We start from the raw sequence: 13017 nt of genomic DNA, 5'->3' as shown, positions 1-13017 counted from the left end.
GGGAGGGATTCCAGACTCCTTCCTTTGTGATACATCGGTTCCTAGTTAGCTAGTGCATCAAACTAGAGTACTTTACAAAGGGCCCCATTCTGAATACCTTTCTCTGGCTTCAGTGAAAGCTTTGCTGCAGTAGGAATACTGAATAGGACCCAAAATGGGAGGAAATACTTGAATTAAAAAAACCTTAAAGATGTCCAGTGGTTAATATAGTGTTTTTATATCTTTTTACAGTTCTCTTAGCACTTACATCTTGGATACAGCAAAAGCACGGACCATTTATTTGGTTCTCAGCACTGGCAATTATTGTTTTTAGATCAGAGCTCTGTATCTTCTTAGGCCTCTTGCTTCTGGTGACATTACTAAGTAAAAGAATCTCCATTTTAAAGATGCTTTCCCATGCTGTTGCTGCTGGCGTTGTTTGGTTGGGTAAGTGCTAATTTTTTTTCATTTAATTTAGTATCTAATATTTCCTCTTTTTTCTAAGGTCTTCTTTTATTTAAAAATATGCATGCAGTAAAACTTACATAATAGAAAGTGAAAGTTAAGAATAAATTCCCTCTATTTTCACCACAAGAAAGCTAATGTATTCATTAAACTGGTGAAATTTTACTCTGGGAGAAATGCATGATATGTAGCAAAAATCTTAGGACCATATTGTCTCCTAAACAAAAGGAACTAATGTAGTGGCCAGAAAATGCTGCACGTTTCAACTTGCAAAGTTTCCTAGAGTGCGCTGTTATGGTAAGGTGAGATGGAGTTTCCCACTCACAACGGTCAGGGGTGTTGGCCATCATTACCATCAAATGACCTGAAATCTACCACCCGTAACAAGCTCAGACCGGGAATGAGATGTAATGTGATGTGATACAATATGATATTGAGGAAGACGGAAGGAGGGAGGCTTACACAAATCAGGTTCTAGGGATAGTTGAGTTGCCTGGTACATGGTATGTTCCCATCCTTTATTATTTCATTTCTTTAATTTGAATAGATTAGGTGTTGGTCACTGCTGAAAGACTGTGAAATCGCCTGGGTCTCAAGCCATCTGTGGAGGGCTGGAGCATATGTATGTAGATTATTGAGCCTCCTCATGGCAACATGGCTCTCTTAAAAAGCATGCTCTCAGAGTCTGCCTGATGTTGGTTGCATCAATACACTGCCATTTTAGGGGCAGCGGGGAGGGTGTTGCAGCATGGAGAGGAGAAGCAGCGTAAGATAATTCTGAGCACATCAGCATTCACTTACTCTGCATTACCTAATGGCACTGTGAGATGGAGGATGCTACAGAGAGAAGCCACTCCCTGCTCCACATCCTTCCTGACCCACAGACCAGACTGTTGTTCACACTGGACATAGAGGAAGAACACAGTATGAGTCTCTCTCTAATTGTGCCTGTGATTTCTACAATGAAATGCAAACTGTGCAACCACCTGTCACATTTCTATGTCAGCACAAGACTCAGAGTCTGACCTGGCTCCCAGTGGTTTTGATTGGCATTAGATCAGGCTTATAGGGTGTCCCAGTCTATGTTCATCTCTTAGGCAAATGTTCAGCTTGGATGAGCTCTTCAGTCTAAGATATTTTTTTCTTCTTCTAGGACTAACAGTTGCTGTGGACTCTGTGTTTTGGAGGCAGCTTCTATGGCCAGAGGGGAAAGTGCTTTGGTATAATATAGTTTTAAATAAAAGTTCAAACTGGGGAGTATCCTTTAAGTATATATAGAAAATAAAGACATGGCCTTATGTCAGCTAAACTAAATATTTGTATTGATTTATTCATGGGACTCCGCTGTGAATGATTGAAATGTTTGGCATCAATGACAGAATTCAGTTGAAATTTACCTTGTGGGGTCCAATTCCAAGACCTACCTCTCTCCTGTCCTCCTCTTGGTGCCTGCTCCTGCCCCATTAAAGTCAAAGAAAGCTTTTCCATTGACTTCCATGGGCACAGGATCAATCTCTTTGTGCACTCCTGCATTGTCCTTGAATCTCTTCACTGCCTTATTTTTCCCTCTTCTCTCCCTCTTGGTTGTGAATTCCACTGTCCTCTCTGTCACCTAGGCCTTGGGCTGCATCTACACTGGCAAAAACAGAACCCGTCATTCCCCGCCAGTGCAGTGATGGCCACAGCGGTTGCAGCTGTAATACAGGCAGCGACTAAAAGTAGGGTTAGGTGATCCAGTTGCAAAAACATCTGAATCCTGTCTATGGTGTAGCTTCTGCTGCTGGTAGCACCAGTGGAACAACCCTGATACATATATATTTTAAGGGTACAACTTTTCCTATGTAGTCACGGCCTTCTGATAGGTCTACACTTACCTCCGGGTCTGGCGGTAAGCAATCGATCTTCTGGGATCAATTTATCGCGTCTTGTCTAGACACGATAAATCGATCCCAGATCGATCCCAGAAGTGCTCGCCATTGACGCCGGTACTCCAGCTCGGCGAGAGGAGTACGCGGCATCAACGGGGGAGCCTGCCTGCCGCGTCTGGACCCGCTGTAAGTTCGAACTAAGGTACTTCGAATTCAGCTACATTATTAACGTAGCTGAATTTGCGTACCTTAGTTCGAAATGGGGGGTTAGTGTGGACCAGGCCTTGGTGTCATATTAACTCACCACTACCCCAGGCAGTTATTCCTTTACAAAATCTCTACAATTTGCCCTTTCCTTTTTGTATTTACTGCTAAGGGCCTGATTTGAAAATCACTCCTTGACTCCTCCTCTCTTACCTCATTGCCTCTAACCTTGAAAAGAGAAGAGGGCTTTTCATGGGAGTGCATTTTATCTGTCTGTCCCCTTGAATCCAGCTCCTTTTCCAGCAACAGTTTGACTTGCTACCTACTTCTCATTGTCTAACTGTTTAACATTCCCAGCACAGCGTTTGCAATAGAAAGAGAGTGGGAGAAGACCAGTGGGTCACTGACTGCAATTGCAAGGGCAGCTGAGTACAAAGGGTGGGGGAGAAGGGAAGCTATAAAGTCCAGGAGCATTTAAAAAAAAAAGAAAAAAGATGTTTTCAAATTACTTTGAAATAATTTGGAACAATGTAATAGCTGTAAACTAAATAAATTTATTGCATACTTGCAAAAGTTTGGCAGAATATCTGAAAGGATAAAGTTACTTTAACCCAGACATTTGCTGATAACAATAACATCCTTAACTCCCTTTTCATCTTAAAGACTTCTCCCTTCTTGTGGTATTTCTATTCAGCCCTGCCTCGTGCTTTGGGGTGCAGCATTATATTTGTGCCTCTAGGTGCAGCAGACAAAAGGACTCGGGTATTAATTCTACCAACGCTGGGTTTTATTTTTTTGTATTCCTTTCTCCCACATAAAGAGCTGCGGTTTATCATATACACTTTCCCCATCTTCAACATAGTGGCTGCCAAAGGCTGCACACGAATGTAAGTTCAGAGTAATGCTTCTTGAAAAGATTATTCTCAGTTCAAAACTTGGTAGTAGCTTACAAGATGCTGGTCAGTTCTTTTGTCACTTAGAGGAGAAAGGGAGATTAAATGTAATGTGCTAGCCAAAGGAGGGCATGTGATAGGGCCAGATTCTGTACCTGAATTGTTGTGGCCAGCAGTGGCAGCACAGGTTGGAAGTTGGCTGCCTTATACTAGCTCAGCACAAAGCTCTGAAGGTTCTCCCTAGCAAGAGCCACTGTAGGGTGCGCTAGGATTGGACTATGGGGCATGGGCCACTCTTTTATGAGCATCCTTCTTCTAACCTAGCAGTGCCCCAGGAACATGTTATTTGGGCACCCAGCAGGAGTAAGATGGGGGGCAGGGCTGGACTTTGGATTGCTAGCTGCCAGCCAGAAAATGGAAGTAGTTTAGCACAGTGGTTCTCAACCTGTTGTCGGGCTATGTTTAAGGGGTCTGCAAAAGACGTGGACTGAAAACTGATAGAATTCAACAGGCAGTAGATCTCCAAAGATGTCCGTGCCTCCATTCAAAATTTCCATACGGTCTGCACCTCCATTTGAAAATTTGCAGGGGTCCGCAAATGAAAAAAGATTGAGAACCACTGGTTTAGCACTCTCTTTGCAATACATATGTGAACCTGTTTGGGAAAGCTTTTGTTACAGTTCCAGAATTTGGCCCATAGTCCTAGCCTTGTAACCAGATAGTTAAAATATTATTTATTAAATAAGTCATCAGTTAAGGCCGGAACTGTTACAACACTATAAATAAAATGGGATAGCTATTGTCTGACCATCATTAAAATGATTTATTAGAAATCTTATTTTATATGCTGTATAAATACAGGTTTTTGATCTCCTTGATGAACGTGTGACTCCAATTAATGAAAGTTATAAGTAGATATCTGCAGCAAGTTGTACCCCCAGCATAGTGTTATAATTCAGTTAATTTCACCCACAAGAGAAAGGGAGCACTGTATAGCTGTCCTGTTCATTACCTTACTCAGGAGATTACTTAGTGCTAACATTTAACTATAGTGTTTATCTTAAAGAACTGAATTTAGTTGTTTAGATAAACAAATTAAAGTGAAATTCCAAAGTGCTTTGGAGAATTGTATGTTTATTTCTATAGCTAAAAGTTAAAAACTCAGAAGTGTTAAAGGGTTATATTTTGAATATTTTATTATTTGTTGTAATTGTAACTATTAATTTGTCATTAAAAATAATTCCTTTAGAATTGGGGGAAAGAAATGCAGTGTTATAATTTTTTCATTAATATAATAGAACTTGCAGACATCCTCACTCTTGCTTTTGTCCAACAGTGAAACTTTTTATTTTTAAAATGTTCTGCCCCAATAACTACAGTACTTACAAAATGTAAAGACATGATCAACAGCTAATTTTCATTCTGGTTTTTTTTACCCCTTCACAGTTTGCATAACTACAAAAAATCCTGGCTATATAAACTAGGATCACTGTTGGTTATGACACATCTCCTTATTAATGCTGCTTATTCAGGAACATCATTATATGTTTCACATTTCAACTACCCTGGAGGAGTTGCAATACAGAAATTACATGAGTTGGTGCCTTCAACAGCAGGTATGTAAAGTTGGTTCGAATGTTAAGCAGTGTTCATCTAACTTCAGTTTTGAGGACTCTTTGCTGTACATTTCTCATAAATACATTAGATATTGTTTATTTTGGAATATTTACATGCATCTTTATGGTTATTTAGCTAATTAGTCACTTAGAGGTTACTGTAGTTACAAGCATTTTGAAATAGTATTGTTTTTGTTGTAGATGTCTCTGTCCACATTGATGTGGCTGCTGCACAGACTGGAATTTCTCGATTTTTGGAAGTCAACTCGAATTGGAGGTATGACATGAGCAAGGGGTTTTTGTCAAGACAGTAAACATTGTTTTTCCTTCTTGTGTGCATGCATGCTGGCAAGCCTGATGGGCACTGATTCTTACACAGTGTATGTGTTAAGTCATAATCAGGGACAATCCAAATCTTCAGGGAATTTTGGTAAAGTCTGTAGGAATTCTCCACCAAACATGGAGCGTCTGTGAAGCTTTTTATTTTCTGTTTTTCTTGGCCCATTTATTAAGTACCAGAGATAATTTAAAGACACAAGAGGGAAAATCAAAAAATCTCTTAGCTTATTAAACTCAACTACCTTTGGGGTGACTGGATAAAAATGTGTCCTAGATAACCCTCAAAATCCTTCTTTACTTCACTGGATCTTGCAAAACACGTTGTGGTAATCCATCACTTTTCAGCTGATGACAATAGACTGTAAATAACCATTTATCCTGATTTTTAAGGACAGCGGCAAATATCTTAAATTGAAAAAATGTAACAAAATGTTCCGGTATTCGCATGTTCAAATACAGCCTTAGTTATGTGGAATATCCTTTCCATCATATAGAATATCAAACACAACAGTTTTCAGAGTAGCAGCCGTGTTAGTCTGTATCCGCAAAAAGAAGAACAGGAGTACTTGTGGCACCTTAGAGACTAACAAATTTATTAGAGCATAAGCTTTCGTGGACTACAGCCCACTTCTTCAGATGCATATGTAAACACAACAGTGATGAGGACATCTACTGAGTAATTTGGGTCAGATCATCAGGAACGAAGTGGTTAACAGTTTTGGCATTTAAGGGGCCCACTATTAAGATGAATAGGGGAAGTTAGTATCTCCGGATACCAGTGTTCCAGTTTCTCAGCATGCAGGCTAAAAAAGACTACAGTGCACTTTCAATTCTCAAGGTGATCTCCACAATCATGGTCTAGGTCATTTATTTTAAAATGGAAGCTTAGTCAAAAGATATCAGCAAAAGGTGTGCAAAGGACTTGATCTTATAACTATTCAAGGCAATAGAAAAACTCCCATTGATAGAATAAGAGCAGAATTTGGTCTGAATTTAAGATAATACCCAAATTACTTGTGCCTGGGGTCTACGTGGCCCAGGTCATGATTTTCAGGATCAGACTTATTGTTATTTGTGTTACTGTAATGCCTAGGAGCCCATGTTATGTACAAGAACCCCATAGTGCTAGGCATTATATATATTAAAAAAAAAAAAAAGTTGTAATTTAGTTCTTAGGGTGATCTGAGAACTCATGATTTTTGGTCAGGGAGAAGGGAAAATGAGAAGGAAAAAACAATTAGCTTTTGACAGGAGTGCAGAAGTTAGCCAGTTTGGCACCACTTATTGTTGCTACTTTTTCTCAATCTAATGACAATACTGAATATGTTAAAGGGGACATTTCCTCACAACTGTTCAACTCTCATGTTGGACTGCTCTTCACATGTTGGGATCTGGAGGAAGCTCTAAATCATGAGTTATCAGAAATAATTGTACAATGTTCCCCCCATGTGGTAGGACAGATATGGTAACTAGAGTACCCCAATTCTTGTTTATTCAGCAAGCTACTTTACTGAACTATTGGACTGGACTATTTTACGTTTTCTGTATATGATGCCTAATTTTGATGAATTTTAACCAGTTTTTGCTTCCCATTGGTGGTGCAGCATAGAATGTGAGGCCATAATGTGATGGGGAAAAAAAAGTAATAGCATTTTGTCACTCTGACAGATGTTGCAGCCTCATATGGAGGGGCAGTTTGTCCCTCACTTTGCTCATCAGAAAGGTGCCTCAAGGAAAGGCTGATTCATCATAAGGATCAACACAGGAGAGGTCAGGGATAAACAGCAGCTGACCACCATACACACTGGCACCAGGTTCTCATCACATAGCACAATAATGCAAAGAATCAGGGTAGCTCCAGACCTTCCCACTGGCACGAGGAAGCAAGAGCCCTTCAGATGGGTAGAAAATAATTTACTGTCTTCACAGACTGTAGACATAAAGGGATAATCAGATTTATGGATAGAGTGGCTAAGCAGACTGATGATTCATCAGGATACCTGCAGTGTATAACTAGCAGTGTTTTGAAGTGGCATGTCCAGATATTCTATTTGCCTCAAGACAAATACAGGAATTCCATTATCTGCCTTCAAAGAGAGACTGAAAGAAACTTTATGGAGATTCTAACACTGGATGGGTCTATAATCTTGTTTGCCTTTCCTCCATTAGCATGAATTCTTTGAAACAGGATGAAAGGTGCTGTATGAGCATAAGGTATCATTTTAAAATAATATTCAGGAAAGCTTGCATCATAATGATAGCTCTTTTACTAGTCCAGAGAGAGACTATGGGATTGGAATTGGCAAGGCTGTTGGCCATGTCATGTTCTCTCCACCAGATGTCCCATCTCAAATGGTAGCTGGATCTGATAGTCCTTAAACTGCCTGTCCCTAAAAGGTGGTTTCTTAGAAGAGATGATAAATATGTAGTTTGCATACATTAATGTACCATTACACAGTATATTTACAGGCTTCTTGGGATTCTACAGAATGTGCTTCATGCTGTGGCATCATCTTTGAAATTAGCGTTCTTAATGAGATTTTGCTGGAATGAAGGTTCTGTTTCTATTAACTTTTGTTATCCTTGCCCCTCTTGACTTCTCCATCACTGAGAGTTGCATCTCAGAGGTGAATACTGAGAGACAAGCATTTGCTAGAGGACAAATGTATTTCCTGTCAGTTTTTCTCATCAGCTCAATGCTCATTAATTTGATTCAGCCTCAGCAAAGATGAGGCTGATTATTTCATGTCAAAAATAAGTTAGACAGATTGATCAGAGCTGAGTTTTAATGTTAGAGTTTTGGAAAACTTTCATTCTGGAATTAAGGCCCTTCCTCTTGCTAATCCACAACTGGCAACTTTAGAGATCCCACCAGGGAAGAAACAACTTAGATGGATTGGTGGACATATAAGTTGACACATAAGGAAGTTTGTTCATTCCTTCTTCCTTGCTGCATTGTTGCAAGGTGTAGAAGTGGGAACTCTAATTACACAAGGGATGCAAATTGGTAACTTAAACATAACTTTAGAAACTAGCTAAAAGATTTATCTTTATGAATCATTTATGTACAATGGAAAAGATACACATATAATGTGAAAATATAAATATTTCTTATCTTCCCACTATGTGGAACCTAATGCATCATGGTACACAGTCTCGTGAAGGTTATGATTTAACCTGAATCATTTACTTAAAAAAATAGCATTCCCTTAGGGCTATTATATTTTCATGGGCATGCTATGTTTCTATCTATCCTCCTTTAATGTATTTATCTTCCCAACAGCCCTGGGTGGTGGGCTGTCATCTCCATTGTACAGATGGGGAACTGAGGAATGACCCAACAAGTGGCCAGATGACCAAAGATATTTAGGTGTCTAAAGATGCAGATAGGCAATGTGGCCTAGATCCTCAAAGGTATTTAGGTACCTAACTCCTGGTGATTTCACTGAGAGTTAGGCATCTAAATGTCTTTGAAGATTTAGGCCCTAGTATAATTTACATAAGTACCTCAGCAGGTTAGGCGCTTCACATGCATGCGTAGGCATTTCTGTAAATCATGCCAAGTACCAATTTGCATCTTCAGGCACCTAAATCCCTTTGTAACTCTGGCCCCATGGTCACACAGGAAGCCTGTGGCAGAGCTGGGAATGGAACGCAGGGACTCCCAAGTCCTACACTAGAGCCCTAACCAGTAGGCAATTCTTCATTTTATCAGGGGGAAGATGATTCAGCACCATCATGATGTGGGGCCTCCCACTGCAACTGCCTGCCAGCAATGGGAGAGTGCCCCTTCTGCAGCCTATCCCAGTTCTCCCAGAAATAAGTCAGACCCTAATGAAAGCTAGCCCACTCCCCCTCCCCTGCAAATCATAGGCCTCACTGTAAACCTTTTCTCCACAACTTTCAAATAGAGGGGCAGAGAGGAAATATACTATGAGCAGCTCACAGATCTCTATGGACTACCCTAGTAGCAGCAGGAAGAATTGCTAATGCAATGTTTGACTTCCTTTAAACATTATTACTTATTTCTGTGGCTTACATAATGAAACATAATGAGAATCTTGTTCCTTTTATGTTGTTTTTGATAGTACATGTCTATGCAGATAACTAGCAGAAGTTTAGTATGTTCTGAAAAGAATGCAAATAAATCTACTGCATACTCCTTACAGGTATGACAAAAGGGAAGATGTTAAACCTGGGGACCAGTTGATGTTGTCTTATACACACATTCTAATGGAAATGGATCCCATTCAAATATCTCATTACAAGACAACCCATCGCCCACTTGCACATGTATCAGGCATCAGTAGAATTGGGTTGAACCTTACCGTACTACCTCCTTTTACTTTAAACTTAAAACCAAAATTAATACTGTTAGAAAAGCTTACTAGCTCTTCTTGACCATAAAGAAGTTTTTTGACATAACTTCACTGATGGCTTGATAATCTCCACAATAATTGCAGTTTGCCTTTCTAACAACGCAATTCAGGAGCTGTGGAAAAAATACAATCTTTGTATTGATTAACTTATTTACCTAAATCTCTGCTTATTACATAAATTACAGAAAGCTTTCCAACGTTATGTAAATCCAATCCACATCATGATTGAGCTGTATATTGTATGTATCTTCGAGGTCAGCATTATTAAATAAATTGATTGGATTTAGTTTGGGCCTGATTACCAATGCAATATATACATGTTTTTAAATGCCTGGTATGAAAGATATAATGGAGCAGGCGTATGCTGTTCTGTGGTATTTAATCCTTGGGCATTACAGATGTACTTGATGGTTCTACTGTATAAATTGTGATGTTTCCCACTAAATTGCTATGTGAAACTTTAATAATCTCATTTTGTATTATAGCAAAGCCACATTCATTGGAGCTTTGTCACTATACATAATTGTGCCTTGTAATCTGTTAAATAATTAAAGTTACAAGAATCCATTTGAAGAACAATTGTACTTTTTGGCAAGCACCACCTTGAGACAGAGCTGGGTATTAAAAGCAGGTTCATCACATTCTTACTGAACATGGAGAAAGGACAACTTAGATTTCAGAGAAAAATATTTAGGATTTTGTTTAATAATCCTTCTTCCCCTCCCAACCAAACTAGCTTGACATGTGATAAAGACACATACCTATAAAAACATTAATTTTTATAAATTTCAGGGAATTAAGTTGTCCAGGAAGACTTTGCAAATGGATATGGCTAAAACATATTTAGGAGACAAATGTACTGTATAGTGTAGGTTTGATATCTACTTGTGTTTAAAGATCAGACTTTGAGACTGATTCACTCAGCTTTCATGCAGTTTAGATTTTAAGCTATATAAGCTTTCACACAGACACATGATCAAAATCAGCACTGAATCCACCACCTCTCACCAGTAATTCCTGCTAAGTAAACCTGCATAGTCTACTGAAGTAAACAAGGGATGTGGTGTATCAATTGTGACATCTTGTTTTCTTAAACATACTAGATATGGTGTGGTGAGAGGTCTAGCAGCATACGAAAATTCAATGCCAGTGACAAGTATAAGCTTGATGGAGTTTAGCAATTGAATATGTAATTCTTCCTTATTGTCTGAAGATTCAAGAGGTAAACTATTTCTTACTGAACAAAAAATTTTCCCACTGAAAAAGAAGCAGGTGCTCACCTTCCCACTCATGGAAGTGCATGTTTACAATTCTAGGATTTTGTGTTTTTCTTAAGCCCCCATGTAAGATTCCGTGCTCATGCATGGGAGGAACTGATAATATTGGGTGGAGCCTGCTCCAGTGTAGCAGTTCAGGCTTTCCCACGCAGTACTCTGTCAAGGCTGATTCTGCAAAACCTGTTAATCCAGTCTTTGGCCTCCCTTGAAATTGCCACTGGTGAAGTGCCATCTATTTGATTTCCCTTTGAGAAAAAACTTATCTAACTCCCTCCAGAGCTATCCTAAGCATCAAATAGCATGGGATGCACTGAAAAAAGTACATATGCAAGCCTGTAAGTTTACAAAACACAAAGGAAAGATTTAAGTGAATTCATCTTTCCAAATCAAAGTTCAGATTTTTTTGGTCTTAAAGTTTTGCAAAAGAGCTTCAAAGGCACCAGCATTTAGAAGAAAATCATCTGTTTTCAGGTGTATTGTTAAACAAAAAATAATCTAACACCTACGAAACCTTAGTTTGAAAAACTTTCCATTGACTTCAGTATATTCTCCCACTCAAAAAAAAAAAAAAAAATTAATGAAGATTAAGGGTGCAGTACCACAACATGCCACTGAAACAAACACCCTAACTACTCCTATAAATTGAAGTGGGAAGTATTGCACCATTTATTTACTACTTTTTTTTTTTTTTAAATAGTTAGGCTTAAGTCTTTGGTCCTTTGGATAGCTTTAAGTGAGAAGTCAGTAAATAGGTGATGCACTCAGCTATTGCTGACTGAATTTATGAACTAATTTTCCAACTTTTGTGAATGGCTAGGTATGGGGTTTATTTTGTTTTTGGGTTAGTTGCTTTTGATAAAAACTTTAAGAAGCCCTCTGACCTAAGCTGCAGCTATCCTTAAGTTTAGAAATATACTCAGAGGAGAAATAGCACCATTGTGTGTTGCTTCCTTGATGTATCAGTCAGCGTACAGGCACAAACCTTGTGGGTTTTTTGCAATTTTTTTTTTTTTAAAACACTGAAAGTGGTCTTTAAAAAGTTTGCCATTTTGGTTAGTTTCTGTAAAATCTGAACTTGTAGGTAACATTGTTAATTAATACATAATGCTTCCAGAACATTTTAGTTTCTAAAGAACACCAGACCATGTCTTCTTTCAAAATATTCTCTGTTCACAATGACGTAACATAAACCTCGTGCAGTGAAATCTTGCCAGAGATGATAGTTTGGAAAAATATACACCCAGCTTACCCGTATATGCTGCAACCTTATCTTCATCATGTCTTTTTTTTCGTGGATGAAATTTCCCTTTTTTTAAACTATCAGATTAGCATCAGCAGAGGATGCCTCTGCTGCAGAGTGAGGAGGCCTCTGCAAAAGAATCCTCACTGTTAACTAACTTTGCCCTACTTTCCTCCCAAATTTAGGAGTGCTCTTCACAGCACACTTAAACAGTAGAAGACGACCACCCCTACATGCTTTTACTTGTAGTTCTGAACGCTTAGATTCCGTCTACACAAATGAGTTTAATTCTTCAAACTGCAATAAGAAAACAAAACCACAAACCAAGCATGATATCAATATAAGCAAGACTGTTTGACCACAGCTTTCACTGTTAGTGGGTTACACAACTGGTCACAGCTTTGTCTTAAATGTAGTTTGCCACTATGACTGGTTGAAGCAAGGGGGGGCAGGAATAAATGCATCATTAATGAGAATCCTAACCTTAAAATGTTACACTAAATTGCTTTTCTAAGGAATATAGTATTTTTGCCCTGAGATTCCGTCCCTCTCCTCCCCCTCCCCCCCCCAAGTAGTGGGTGCTGTTCCTTTTAATGTGTCATCAGTGTATAATAGTTGAATTGCATTGCATTTGTTAATATAAAGTTACAATGACGTGATCAAATCTGAGTACCCTAAATTTTAATTTCAGCTATTTTATTATAGGTGGAGCTGGTAACACTGCTTGACATCTTCCATTATATGACTGTTTTCTGTT

General features: G+C 38.8%; 1 protein-coding gene across 4 annotated transcripts in view; it reads left to right on the top strand.

Moving 5' to 3' along the window:
* The window catches only part of ALG12 (ALG12 alpha-1,6-mannosyltransferase), a 124801-nt gene extending 114772 nt beyond the window's left edge, over positions 1–10029 (top strand). For all 4 annotated transcript variants that reach the window (XM_034767297.1, XM_034767307.1, XM_034767286.1 and 1 more), the window contains exons 5-10: positions 232–426; positions 1598–1701; positions 3180–3403; positions 4856–5025; positions 5227–5302; positions 9534–10029. In XM_034767297.1, the coding sequence (XP_034623188.1) occupies positions 232–426; positions 1598–1701; positions 3180–3403; positions 4856–5025; positions 5227–5302; positions 9534–9765 (1001 nt within the window). In that variant the 3' untranslated portion in view covers positions 9766–10029. The remainder of the gene's footprint in view (positions 1–231; positions 427–1597; positions 1702–3179; positions 3404–4855; positions 5026–5226; positions 5303–9533) is intronic.
* Positions 10030–13017: the final 2988 nt, after the last annotated feature.

This window comes from Trachemys scripta, chromosome 1, assembly GCF_013100865.1.
Source record: "Trachemys scripta elegans isolate TJP31775 chromosome 1, CAS_Tse_1.0, whole genome shotgun sequence".
NCBI classification, from domain to species: domain Eukaryota; kingdom Metazoa; phylum Chordata; order Testudines; family Emydidae; genus Trachemys; species Trachemys scripta.
This window is presented reverse-complemented; position numbering and strand designations above follow the sequence as displayed.